Source organism: Scyliorhinus torazame, chromosome 18 (assembly GCF_047496885.1).
Source record: "Scyliorhinus torazame isolate Kashiwa2021f chromosome 18, sScyTor2.1, whole genome shotgun sequence".
In the NCBI taxonomy this organism is placed as follows: Eukaryota; Metazoa; Chordata; class Chondrichthyes; order Carcharhiniformes; family Scyliorhinidae; genus Scyliorhinus; species Scyliorhinus torazame.
In genome coordinates, this window is record NC_092724.1 from 91,958,559 (window position 1) to 91,973,326 (window position 14,768).

Sequence of the window (14,768 nt, forward strand, 5' to 3'; positions counted from 1 at the left end):
CCCCCTGGGTCCGTAACCGTCTTTGTCGCCCTAAATATCGTCCATTTACTGATCAGTATTGCCACTCCCCTGGCCCTCGTCCCGTAACAAGAATGGTAGGTCTATCCCATCCAGCCCTTTCTTACCCGTAGTCGGTCCTGCTCTCTCAGGTGCGTCGCATGAAGGAAGGTTATGTCTGCCTTCATGTTTCTGAGGTGGTTGAGGATTCTGGATCTTTTCACTGGGCCATTGAGTCCCCTTACGTTCCAGGTGACTATCCTGGTGGGGGGTGATGTGTTGGGTGTCCTGGATCACATACAGGTCACCAACACTTGAAGTAGTGCAACACTATTTTATTAAAAGGTTAACTATTTAAACATACTTGAACTGTGGGTAAATACGATACCAGCTTTAACTAAAGACCTTTGCCTTGTCCTAACCAGTCGATGCACTCAGCACATGGTGAATGTCTGTGTTGCAGGTTGTGAGCTCTGTGCTCCTAGCTAGCTGCTACTCGAATGAGCAGGAACTCTGATGCCCCCTGCCTTTATAGTGCGTGTGCTCTCACTGGTGGGTTTCCTCCGGGTGCTCCAGTTTCCTCCCACAGTCCAAAGATGTGCAGGTTAGGTGGATTGGCCATGCTAAATTGCCCTTTAGTGTCCAGGGATGTGCAGGTTAGGTTATGGGGTTACGGGAGTAGAGAGGGGTGGTTGGGTGAGTGGATATAGGTAGAGTGCTCGTTCGAAGAGTCGGTGCAGACTCGATGGGTCGAATGGACCCCTTCTGCACTGTCGGGATTCTATGATTCCATGATTCCAGTGATTCCATGATTCCAGTGATTCCATGCAATGTTAAATCTGACCTATTACATAATGTACTTTTATAAATAAAGTACATTTTGTGGAAAAAATTATTTTCTTTATCTCATTGTCTCGTGTTTTCTCTGATCTTATCCTTTGCTTTCACATTCCCCCTCATTCCATGTCTTCACACTTGTTCTCCTTTATTTACCTTTCTGTTTCTTCCCACAGTCCAAAGATGTGCAGGTTAGGTGGATTGGCCATGATAAATTGCCCTTAGTGTCCAAAAAGGTTAGGTGGGGTCACTGGGGTACGGGGATGGGGTGGAGGCGTGGGCTTAAGTTGGGTGCTCTTTCCAGGGGCTGATGCAGACTCGATGGGCCGAATGGCCTCCTTCTGCACTGTAAATTCTATGATCATATTCCTTCTCCCTCTCTCGCTCTGCTTCTCTCACTCTCCTCTTTTTTGGTCATTGCTTTTCTCATTTTGCTCTCTGCCTCCCTCTTTCCTCTTTCTTCCTTTGTTAATTTTTCTCCCCCCCCCCCCCCCAATATTTTCATGTCATTCCTTTTTGCATTTATCCTTCCCTCTCTCTCTCTGAATCTCTCTCTTCCCCATCCTCAGGGAGTGCCTTCCCCTCTCCCACTGGCCACCTCCAGGCCAATGACGCGAGCTGCTGAGACCCTTTAAATGGGGGTGAAGAAAGCAGCAGCCGTGTGAGCGGAGACAAGGTGGGATTGAGAGGTCTAGGAGGCGCAGAGGGAGAGGGGGAAAGAGGACCAGACAGACCAGGTAGGCAAAAAAAGGCGACTTTCAGATCGCAAGGTATCCTTCAAGAGGAACAGTCGCAAATTCTGCCAGATTTGGCAACACCAGGGACCTAGAGATTTTTATTCTCTCAAAGTTTTGGGGTTGAATAGTGGAGTCAAGTGCACACAGGTTGAGGGAACTGGGAGCCATGGATATGTTCAGAAATGTGGAATTATTTCCGTTGTAAACAAAAAGAATCTCTGTGGGTTAATTTTTCTGTCTCTCTCTCTCTCAGGAGCCAAACTCCGAATTCTGCGGCTTTCAACGTCCCTTTTTCGTGACCATGGAAAAGTGGAACACCGGCCGGCCAAATTCTTCTCAGTTCACCGTCTCGGAGAACGGATCGAGAGGCAGGCACGAAAACCAACTCGGTAAGGAGTCGCTCTGAGTGAAAGTGTGCGGGAGAGATGAATACACGCCTCACTCCGCCTGAAACAGCATGAATGGAAATGGCAAGGGTTCAGGGAAAAGCCCAGAGCAGCAAAGAGAACAAGGGAGGGTCATTGAGGGTGACAGGGCAGGTAGGGAGAGCGTTAATAAAGTATATAGTATTCTGGGTTTTATTGATAGGGGCATGGAATACAAGAGCAAGGAGGTTATGCTGAATTTATACAAGGCAACAAGAGCAGTGGCCTCTGGAAAAACTCAGCAGGTCTGCCAGCATGTATTAGCAGAGAAACCGAGTGCTGGATTCTGCAGTCCTCCAGTAAGTAGTGTGTTCCTCGATGGCGCGCTGTTCGTTCATGGCGAGATTCTTCACTTGTCAATCGGATTTCCCATTAAACCTCCCACGCCGCCGGAAACCCACGGGCGGGGGTGAGTGGCTGGCAGATCCAGAGAATTCCAATAGCTGTTGAATTCCAGACAGAATTAATATTTTGAGTCCTCTGACCCTTCATCAGAACTGAAAGGAACTGAGGATGTAGAAACTGCAACAAAAAGTAGCAACTTTAACAAATGGTCTAGTGTGAGAGGGGGAGGGACTGTTTTGCATTGGGTCACTGTCTGCACGGAGTCTGCATGTTCTCCCTGTGTCTGCGTGGGTTTCCTCCGGGTGCTCCGGCTTCCTCCCACAAGTCCCGAAAGATGTGCTGTGAGGTGAATTGGACATTCTGGGTGCCGTACTATAGGAAAGATGTGAACGCATTGGAGAGAGTGCAGAAGAGGTTTACAAGAATGGTTCCAGGGGTGAGAAGCTTCAGTTATGAGGATAGGTTGGAGAGTTTGGGATTGTTCTTCTTGGAGACGAGAAGGCTGAGAGAAGATTTGATAGAGATTTCAAAATCATGAGGGCGCTGGACAGAGTAGATAGGGAGAAATTGTTTCTGCTTGTAAAAGCGTCAAGAACGAGGGAGCACAGATTTAAAGTGATATGTAAAAGAAGTAAATGTGATGCGAGAAAAACCTTTTCACACAGCGAGTATGTGGGGTCTGGAATGCACTGTCTGGGAGTGTGGTGGAGGCAGGTTCAATCGAGGCGTTCAAGAGGGCATTAGGTGATTGTTTGTGTGCAGGGGTATGGGGAAAAGGCAGCGGAATGGCACAAAATCTTGATGCTCATTTGGAGAGCCAGTGCAGACATGATGGGCCAAATGGCCGCCTTCTGCTCTGTGACAATTCTGTCATTCTGCATGATTATGTGAGGAAATAAATGAGACAGCGAGCAAAGAATAAACTTAAAGTATACGAGACAGAGATTAATTTCACTTTAAATCCGAACACAAAACATTTTTCTTCTTTTTTTAATGAATTTAGAGTAGCCAATTTATTTTTATTTTTCCAATTAAGGGGCAATTGTAGCGTGGCCAATCCACCTAACCAGCACATCTTTAGGTTGTGGGAGGTGAAACCCCGCAGACACGGGGAGAATGTGCAAACTCCACACGGACAGTGACCCAGGGCCGGGATTCGAACCCGGGTCCTCAGCGCCGCAGTCCCAGTGCTAACCACTGCGCCTCATGCCGCCCCAATCCGAACACAAAACTGACCGCACCCACATTCCAGTAAACAGTGACACTGGAATGGAGTGTAACTGGGGAATCTGGGGCTACAAGATTTAAATACCAAATAATTTACCCATCGATTACTAAACCAGGGATGCTAAACACATGAGGTTAGAGGACCTGACTGCAAATTGGGGCCCAGTATAATTGCTCCAGGCCTTTCTAACCCAGTCCCAACACTGTCAAAAAAAGAGAAAAAATGTACAGGTGGGAGGGTTTCTTTCACTATACCCATGTAGGCAGGAATGGGACTGGAAGAGAACTGGAATTGGCTGAGATGGGAATGGTGTAGAATTTGTTTTTATAAATTTAGAATATCCAATTACTTTTTTCCAATTAAGGCGCAATTTAGCATGGCCAATTCGCCTAACCTGCATATCTTGTTGGGTTCTGGGGGTGAGACCCCTGCAGACACTGGAAGAATGTGGAAACTCCACATGGACAGTGACCTGGGGCGAAATTCTCCGGAAACGGCGCGATGTCCGCCGACTGGCGCCCAAAACGGTGCAAATCAGATGGACATCGCGCCACCCCAAAGGTGCGGAATGCTCCGCATCTTTGGGGGCCGAGCCCCAACATTAAGGGGCTAGGACAGCGCCAGACGAATTTCAGCCCCGCCAGCTGGCGGAAAAGGCCTTTGGTGCCCCGCCAGTTGGCGCGGAAATGACATCTCCGGGCGGCGCATGCGCGGGAGCGTCAGCGGTCGCTGACAGCTTCCCGCGCATGCGCAGTGGAGAGAGTCTTTTCTGCCTCCGCCATGGTGGAGACCGTGGTGGAGGCGGAAGGGAAAGAGTGCCCCCACGGCACAGGCCCGCCCGCGGATCAGTGGGCCCCGATCGCGGGCCAGGCCACCGTGGGGGCACCCCCCGGGGCCAGATCGCCCACCGCCCCCCCCCAGGACCCCGGAGCCCGCCCGCGCCGCCTTGTCCCGCCGGTAAGGTAGGTGGTTTAATTTACGCTGGCGGGACAGGCATTTTAGCGGTGGGACTTCGGCCCATCCGGGCCGGAGAATCGAGCGGGGGGGGGCGGGGCCCGCCAACCGGTGCGGCGCGATTCCCACCCCCGCCGAATCTCTGGTGCCGGAGACTTCGGCAACCGGCGGGGGCGCGATTCACGCCAGCCCCCGGCGATTCTCTGACCCGGCGGTGGGTCGGAGAATCTCGCCCCTGGTTCTGGGATCGAACCCGGTCCCTCAGTGTCGTGAGGCAGCAGTGCTAACCACTACGCCACCGTGCTGCCCGCCCTGGGGAATACTATAGAATTGAGCTGGGGTAGGAGTGGAATGGACATGGTGACAGAGATGGGACTGGAGGTGGAATATGGATGAATAAGGAAGTAAAATAGATTGGGGACAAAAAGTGGGGTTGAATAGGCCAGACTTTGGGAGATAAAGGGATCTGGGTTAGATGAAGGTGTAACAAGGTTTGGGAGTCACAGCTTTAGATCTGAATTGCATTGTAATGAGCATCAACTATGTAGGCAGAAATAGTGTAGAATAATAATAGAGGTGGACATTAATAAGCATCAGAAAATCAAAATGCTTGAACTTACATAACTCCTTTCACAACTGCAGTTCATCCCAAAGCACTGTACAGTCAGCTTTAAAATTATTTCAAAGCGCAGCTGCAGTGTAGGAAATTCAACAACCAATTCAAACACAGTAATTGGCAACATACAGCAGCTAAATTGCTTCAGTGACATTCGTTGAGTGAAAAATATTGACCAAGAAGAACTCTCCAGCTGTCCTTTAAGTAGTGCCATGGGATCTTTTATATTTATCTGAGATGTTAGACTGGGACCCTCTTGGTCTGTACAGCAGCCCAGACAGTGGATTTACCCACAGAGCACTTGGGAGAACTGCTAAGGTACTGCAGTTTGAATTTTGCACCCATTTCTTTGAATTGTAGGCAGTCTTGCAATATTTTGTTCAAGGTTTGAGAGACATCACCAATTATTTGTCTGATTGTGTATCAGCGTGCATGCAAAGAGAGCTATGTGTATTTGTGTGTGTATTTTTTGTAAGAGTGTGCGTAGCTGACTGTGTAACTGAGTTTGTGTCAGTATGTATCTCTATAGTGTGTGGAGTGGTTTGCGTATATATCAATAGCAGTGTGTGGAGTGTGTGGAAGAGTTTGCGTATATATCTATAGGAGTGTGTGGAAGGGTTTGTGTATAGATCGGTCGGAGTCTGTGGAAGGGTTGAGTAAATATCGACCGGTGTGTGTGGAAAGGTTTGTGCAAATATCTGTAGAAGTGTGTGGAAGGGTGTGGTGAATGTATAATTACTGATAATTCACCAGTGCACTGTTATGTTATTAACCCTGTGGGCTCTACCTATGGGCCATTGTGTGTCTTCACCCACAGGGAATATGTTGGGGCATGTACGGGCTTTGCCCATGGCTCCACCCCCTTTACAGGAAGTATAAGAGCTGCTGACCTGCGGGGCCGCCTTCAGTGTTGTACCGGTCACAGGCAGGCTCAGTTCTAAGCTGATTAAAACCACGGTTTACTTCTCCACGTGTCTTCGAGTGAATTGATGGTCGCATCAATTTAATCAGCTTAAAATACTACTATGGAATCAGCCCTCAAACCTGACAGACTGGAACTCGATCCACAGGCTGCTGAGGCGAAATAAAATTTTTCACATTGGTTTCGATGCTTCAAGGCCTATCTCGCCGCGTCACCTACGCCATCCGTCACTGACAAACAGAAGCTGAGCTTCCTCCACGCACGGGTGAGCCATCGCATTTCTGTCCAGCTCGACGAAGCCGCTTCCTATACAGAGGCCCTCGCACTACTCGAACGCCTCTGTGTGCGGCATGTGAACGAGGTATACGCGCGACACGTTTTCACCACACGCCACTAGCGCCCCGGGGAGTCGCTAGATGATTACCTACGCGACATCAAAGCCCTCGCGCGCAACTGTAACTACCAGGCCGTTACGGCCACTCAGCACATGGAGCTCGCCGTCCAAGACGTTTACGTGGCGGGGGTCCGATCGAACTGTGTGAGACAGCACCTGCTCGAAAAAGGGGCCAAGGACCTGGACGACACGTTAAAACTGGCTACCTCTCTGGAGGCCGCTTTTCAGAGCCTTACTGCGTTCCCGGCCGATCACGCGATCCCCTCGTGGGCCCCTGACCCGAGACTACCCCAGGCCTGTGCCGCGCGGCCGCCCGCCCATCATGGGGGGCTACCCTGCTACTTTTGCGGCCAGTCCCAACACCCCCGACTGCACTGCCCGGCCCGCAACGCGAACTGCAGCAGCTGCGGGCGAAAAGGATACTTCGCCAAGGTCTGGCCAGGTCTAAGAACTCGAACCCACAGACCCGATCCACAGACTCACAGGCCCGCAGACCCCGCAAGGTGGCAGCGTGTCTGCCGACTCCGCCTCCGCATAACATGTGCGACTCATGGGGGCCGCCACCTTGGCCATCTTCCCCCACGCGGCCGGCCATATGCGATCCATGGGGGCCGCCATCTTGGACGCCATCTTCCTCACCGCCCGCCACACTCGACCAACGGGGGCCGCCATCTTGGCCACCATCTGCTACGCCGCTCGACACGTACGATGTACACGGACAGCCATCGTGGGGCTGCCCCAGCACCTCCAATCACGCCGCCGGCTACCCACACCTCAGCGCGGTCACCCTGGACCAGTCGCGACCTAAGCACCTCCGGAGCTCCATGATGGCCGTCTGGGTTAACGGGTACGAGACACCTTGCCTTTTCGACTGCGGGAGCACAGAGCTTCATTCACCCAGACATGGTAAGACGCTGCTCGCTCCCAATAGCCCTGACGCAACAAACCATATCCCTCGCCTCTGGGTCGCACTCGGTGCAAATCCAAGGGTGCACTACTGCAACCCTAGCGATACAGGCCGCTGAGTACGCTAATTTTCAACTATATGTGCTCCCAGACCTCTGCGCTCCTCTCCTTTTGGGACTCGACTTCCAGTGCAACCTCAGGAGCCTAACTCTTAAGTTTGGGTGGCCCCTGCCCCCGCTCACCATATGCAGCCTCGCGACCCTAAAAATCGACCCCCCCCCCCCCTTCGCAAACCTCACCGCCGATTGCAAGCCAGTAGCCACCAGAAGCAGGCGGTATAGCATGCAGGACAGGACGTTCATTAGGTCCGAGGTCCAGCGTCTCTTGTGGGAGGGGGTCATAGAGGCCAGCAATAGCCCCTGGAGAGCTCAGGTGGTGGTCGTCAAGAGCGGGGAAAAGTTCCGGATGGTGGTTGATTACAGCCAGACCATTAACCGGTTTATGCAGCTCGATGCATATCCCCTTCCCCGGATTGCAGACATGGTAAATCAGATTGCGCACTACCGCGTGTTCTCCACGGTGGATCTGAAATCTGCATACCACCAGCTCCCAATCCGCCCGGAGGACCGCCACTACACGGCGTTTGAGGCAGACGGCCGCCTTTTCCATTTCCTCCGGGTCCCCCTTTGGCGTCACGAATGGGGTTTTGGTGTTCCAACGAGCGATGGACCGAATGGTGGACCAGTACGGGCTACGGGCCACGTTTCCGTACTTGGACAATGTCACCATCTGCGGCCATGATCAGCAGGACCACGACGCCAACCTCCACCGAGTTCTCCAAACCGCCCAAAAACTCAACCTCACCTACAACAAGGAGAAATGCGTTTTCTGCACAACCAGGCAAGCCATCCTCGGCTACGTCGTGGAAAACGGGGTCCTAGGGCCCCAACCGTGACCGTATGCGCCTCGCCCTCACTGTCCCAAGGCCCTGAAGAGGTGCCATGGATTTTTCTCCTATTACGCCCAGTGGGTCCCCCAGTATGCGGACAAAGCCCGCCCACTATTTAAGGCCACCCTCTTTCCACTGGTACCCGTGCCCGCCAGGCCTTCAACTGCATCAAGGCGGACATCGCCAAAGCTGCGATGCGCGCGATGGACGAGTCTGTCCCCTTCCAGGTGGAGAGTGACGCCTCAGAGGTCGCTCTCGCCGCCACCCTCAACCAAGCAGGCAAACCGGTAGCGTTTTCTTCACGCACCCTCACCACCTCCGACATTCGACACTCCTCGGTCGAAAAAGAAGCCCAAACCATCGTGGAAGCCGTGCGGCACTGGAGGCACTACCTCGCTGGTAGGAGGTTTACCCTCGTCACCGACCAACGATCGGTTGCCTTCATGTTTGACAATACGCAGCGGGGCAAGATCAAGAACGATACGATCTTGAGGTGGAGGATCGAACTCTCCACCTATAATTACGATATAGTATATCGTCCTGGCAAGCTCAACGAGCTCCCAGGTGCCCTGTCCCGCGGCACATGCGCCAGCGCGCAAGATGACCGACTACGGGCTATTCACGATGACCTCTGCCACCCGGGGGTCACCCGGCTCGCCCATTACATCAAGGCCCACAACCTGCCCTACTCCACCGAGGAGGTCAGAGCTATAACCAGAGACTGCCAAATCTGTGCGGAGTGTAAACCGCACTTCTATCGACCGGATAAGGCCCACCTGGTAAAGGCATCCCGGCCCTTTGAACGCCTCAGTATCGATTTCAAAGGGCCCCTCCCCTCCAATAACCGCAACACATACTTCCTTAACATCATAGATGAGTTCTCCCGCTTCCCGTTTGCCATCCCCTGTCCTGATATGACCACCCCCACTGTCATTAAAGCCCTGCATAGTGTCTTCACCCTATTTGGTTTCCCCAGTTATGTCCACAGCGACAGGGGCTCGTCGTCCATGAGCGACGAACTGCATCAGTACCTACTCAGTAAGGGCATCGCCTTGAGCAGGACTACCAGTTATAACCCCAGGGGAAATGGACAGGTGGAGAGGGAGAACGCGACCGTCTGGAAGACCGTCCTACTGACCCTGCGGTCCAGGAATCTCCCAGTTTCTCACTGGCAGGAGGTCCTCCCCGATGCGCTCCACTCTATTAGGTCCCTCCTTTGCACGGCCACAAACCAGACTCCTCATGACCATTTGTTTGTTTTCCATAGGGGAGCTACCTCAGGGGCCTCGCTTCCGCCCTGGCTGATGACACCGGGTCCAGTCCTCCTCTAAAAACATGTTCGGAGCCATAAGACCGACCCCCTGGTAGAGAGGGTCCAGCTCCTGCACTCCAACCTACACTATACGTACGTCGAACACCCCGATGGCCGGCAAGATACCATCTTCCTTCGGAACCTGGTGTCCGCAGGCTCCAACACCACTCCATCCCCCACACTATGTCCCGTCCAACCTACCATGTTCAGCGCCCCCATCTCTATCTGGTTCCCGCGCTCCCTGCCACCCGCCGCACCGGTCCACAGGAATGAAGCTCCGGAAGAGCCGCTCCTGGAGTCCACGCCTGTGCCTGCTCCGGACCCACTTCCACAGCCACCCGAAGCGGCTGAAACACCAGTGCTTTGGTGGTCGCAACGTACGATCCAGGCACCGGACCGACTGAATCTATGAGCCTGTCACCCCCGCCGGACATCATTTTTTTAAATCAGGGGGTGAATGTGGTGAATGTATAATTACTGATAATTCACCAGTGCACTGTGTTATGTTATTAACCCTGTGGGCTCAACGTATGGGCCATTGTGTGGCTTCACCCACAGGGGATATGTTGGGGCATGTACGGGCTCCGTCCATGGCTCCACCCACTTTACAGGAAGTATAAGAGCTGCTGACCTGCGGGGCCACCTTCAGTGTTGTACCGGTCACAGGCAGGCTCAGTTCTAAGCTGATTAAAACCACAGTTTACTTCTCCACGTGTCTTCAAGTGAATTGATGGTCGCATCAAAGGGTTTGCGCATATATCTATAGGAGTGTGTGGAAGAGTTTGTGCAAATATCTATAGGAATGTGTGGAAGGGTTTGTGTATATATCTATAGGAGTGTGTAGGAGGGTTTGTACAAATATCTATAGGAGTGTGTGGAAGGGTTTGTGCAAATATCTATCGGAGTGTGTGGAAGGGTTTGTGCAAATATTTATAGGAGTGTGTAGAAGGGTTTGCACGTATAGCTATAGGAGTGTGTGGAGGGGTTTCCTGTATATATATATATAGGGTGTGTAGAGCTATGTGCTTAAAACTATCTATGCCTATTCATAAGAGTGTGGAGAGATTTCCTAGAAGTCAGTATGCTCTGATGCTGAAATATTCCCTATTCTAACCACAGCAACATATTAATGAAGCCAAACAGATTCATTTTCAAATAGGAGTGTACTGACAAGGGAAATTCAAATAATGTTGTCAGTAGTTTAGATTAATAAATCAATCTTCCATCTTCAAAATTTTAGAGAGGGGAACATTTTCTTAATTTCCAGGAGTGATTGTGTCTTCAACATTTTACTCAGAGAACCTGGGACCATCTCAAAACCATCTCGCTGCCCTTAGGATTGTGTTGTCACAGTTTATAACACACAAAGACAGACAAACACAGAGGAGAGGAAAGGGGCAAAAATCATAAGTAAAAGGGAAAAAGATCTTCGTTTCAGATGGTGGTTTTTAGCACCTTAATCCCCTTCAAATATTGTTTTCAGTTTGAGTTTTTTTTTTACTGTAAATTAATTCAGGTCTATTTAGTTTCTCAAATACGGCATTCACAGTCTTTCTGGAGAGGGAGAGAAAGCAGATCCTTGGGCGAGATTCTCCATCGGCAGGATGGTCCACTTTGCCGGCAGCGCAGCCAGGCCCGCGGATTTCCCGACGGCGTGGAGGTGGCCACAATGGGAAACCCCATTGGCCGGCTGCTGGGACGGAGGATCCCGCTGCCGGCGGGGGCGGGCCGTGCCAAAAATGCGTCGGGCGGGACGGAGAATCCGAATCCATGTCTTTGTGTGTCTAGGACTCAACTTCTCCCTCGGGTCTCTGAAAACCATCCCTACTGGGATAGGATCCAATCACCACCTGTTACCGGGCAGAGTAAGGCCTTTTGGCCAATTCATTGGCCACCGGCCAATCAATGAAACTGAGTCCTACCCCATCTCTCTCTCCGATGTCAAGAAATTTGAGGCCTCCTGTCCAAATTAGCAGAGGGTTCTCTTCTGAATCCCTCACTTCTCTTTGCTGCTTGACTTCAAGACACATGTCCATTAATCGTCCATGGATCAAAAATTACAACAGAAAAATAAAAGAAAGGTGAAATAAGGGAATAAACAGGAAGGACCCTTACATAAGCAACACCTCAGAGACAAATTGTCTGTGTACGGAGGCTTGAACACACACATACACACATACATCAACACATTGTCTGAGGTTCATGGAGAGGGGAGAATTGGCGGCTCTCAGATTATAAAATGAATATAACAGCTATGCCAATTTAATGAAAATGCCTCAATAACAGAGCAATTACCTGAGGTTTATACTAAACCTGTAATTGATTCCATGTAGTTTCCTAGGGCGATGTATGTGCCATGTACATTGGGTATGGCTTCAGAACAGTAAACTTGATGTGATTAAGAAATAGGCATCTTAAATCTGCTTTAAAGGGTAATGTTCAACCTGTCTCTCTTTCAGGATCTGACCAGTTTGTACCCTACACCAATGTCATCATGCCATGTGTGTTTGGGGTCATCAGCTTTCTGGGCATCACCGGCAACTGCATCGTAATCTACACCATCTTAAAGAAGACCAAGTTCAGATGCAAGCACACGGTACCTGACATCTTTGTCTTCAACCTGTCGTTAGTGGATCTGTTGTTCCTTCTTGGGATGCCCTTCCTTATTCATCAACTTGTTGGGAATGGAACCTGGCATTTCGGAGCTGCCATGTGCACCATCATTACAACCCTGGACAGCAACAGCCAGATCACCAGCACCTACATATTGACCGTGATGAGCTTTGATCGCTACTTGGCCACAGTTCACCCGCTGAAATCTACCTATATGCGCACACCATCTGTTGCTACCTTGGTGATCTGCTTGGTTTGGCTAATGTCCTTTTTGACCATCATCCCAGTGTGGCTATACACCGGATTAATGCCACTGCCTGATGGCACAGTTGGCTGTGCCTTACTTCTGCCCAACCCAACCACTGACATCTATTGGTTTACACTTTACCAATTCATGGTGGCCTTTGCCATTCCTCTGGTCATTATTTGCATTATTTACTTCAAGATCCTCCAGCACATGTCCACTAGTGTGGCCCCTCTACCACAAAGAAACCTCCGAATGAGAACCAGGAAAGTAACCCGCATGGCTGTGGCCATCTGCTCAACTTTCTTTGTCTGTTGGGGACCTTACTACATCTTTCAACTGGTTCACCTTAGCATTGAAAAGCCAAGCCTTGCATTCTTCTACATGTACAACTTTGCCATCAGCCTGGGCTATGCCAACAGTTGCATCAATCCTTTTTTATACATTGCCTTGAGCGAGACCTTCAAACGCCAGTTCCTGATGACTGTCCGCCCTGCACATCAGCGGTTCCGGGTGAATAACAGTGTGGCGGAAGGGAATGCGTCCATCAAGCTGTCCAGTGAACCGACACGGCAAGTGCGTTTTACGGGAGAATTTTCGGAAAACTCTTTGCCTGAGCCAGTTTCCGTCTCCTGAAGGTGCAGACATGCTCGACGTCCAACTTTCGAGGCACAAAGGACATCGCTGGGGAAGATTTTCTCTGTTCGTTGCCTACACTGAAGCCACAACCTTGATTTACAAGTTTACAGTCTTGCTGTCAATAGCAGATGGAGAAGGTCTTTCTCTGAGCACAAGAAATACCAGGAACATTCATCGAGCTGCTTTTTGGTAGGAATAAGGTGAAATTCCACTTGCCACCTCACCTGTGAGTGCGAGCAGCGCTGAGGAACTTCCCAGCAGTGGTGATAGGGGCCTCTCTACCCAAGGATCACAACCACCACAATATGAACTCTAATAAAGGCTCTGACTGGCTGTCATGCAGAGGGGAAAGACTGCACAGTCCAACCTGCCATATTGGGAGTTACACAATTTGAAAATGTTTAGCAATTCCCTGGCCGTAGAGGGACCTTTCAAATCCCTGACCATCTCAATGTAATGGCCTTGAGTACAAACTTAATGAATGATATACCCTATGAAGGGCAAATCAGTTAAAATGAAAGGAGAGCCAAGTGAAAAAGATTTGTCTGTAACAGAATGATAGTTGTGTCAAGATGAAACATTACATTCCCAGGTGAGTGTGACGTCTAGGAGAGACATGTAACCAACCAGCCAAGGAAGGGAACGATTTATTGTAAAGATTGACTGGAAAGTGGTTCATCTGTTTCTGCTGCAGAATTTCCCAGTGTTAGTCAGGCAGTATTGAGACTATAATGAGATACAACATATCTAGTTTGAATTCAATTCCTGATCTGTGCTGGTTCATGAAATACAGGAGACTCTGTGACCAGAAGGTTCCGCGAATGTCTGGCAATCCGTCACTTTACGCCAATTAGCTTTGTTGCTGATGATAGTGCAAACCTCATTGGGAAGCTGCTGTTTATAATTGACCAGCAACAGCTTTAAAATATCATTGTTTGATGACTGGAACCTTCTTTCAGAATGTTGTGTGGTGGCCAATTAAGATATAGGATGCTGATTAGTTTTTGTCTTCATGGACTTTGACCATTGAGTCACATCCTGTCATCAGTTCTCATCAAGTCACACCAGGCTTATTTTGTAATTGCTAGCCTTTTTCTTTTCGCATTTTTTCTGACGGCTGGTATTGGGAGGTACTCAGCCGCCAATGGCGAAAGCAGATGTCCGCTCCAAGAATATGGTCAAGTGTCAGTCTTTGCTCTGAAGTGGCAAAAGCACACAAGGCATCTCTGTAACGGGAGATGAAGCGTTTCCTGCTCAGTGACATCCTGCACATAAGTAACCCAGAGCAGCAGGTTCCTAAGAGAACCGATTTCGGCCATTCAGCCCCTTGAGTCGGCTGTTCCATTCAATTCCACAGGATTACAGCATAAAATTACACAGAATGTATAGCACAGAAATGTCGGTCCATCCCGGCAATTATGTTTCACTTGAGCCACCTCCCATCTTTCCTACACTAAATCTATCAAAATGACCCTCTATTCTCTCCTCCCTCATCCGCTGTCTAGCTTCCCCTTAAATGTATCTCGGCTATTCAGTTCAACCACTCCCTGCGGTATCGAGTTCAACATTCTAATCGTTGTTTGGGTGAAGAAGCTCCTTCTGAATTCTCTACTGGAGTTCTTGGTGACAATGCTATATTGAGGACCTAGT

General features: G+C 50.2%; 1 protein-coding gene across 1 annotated transcript in view; it reads left to right on the plus strand.

The window, feature by feature from the left end:
* The window catches only part of LOC140394749 (melanin-concentrating hormone receptor 1-like), a 125,537-nt gene extending 112,422 nt beyond the window's left edge, over positions 1-13,115 (plus strand). Inside the window, exons 3-4 of the mRNA XM_072481967.1 lie at positions 1,825-1,960; positions 12,082-13,115. Of these exons, the coding sequence (XP_072338068.1) occupies positions 1,825-1,960; positions 12,082-13,115 (1,170 nt within the window). The remainder of the gene's footprint in view (positions 1-1,824; positions 1,961-12,081) is intronic.
* Positions 13,116-14,768: the final 1,653 nt, after the last annotated feature.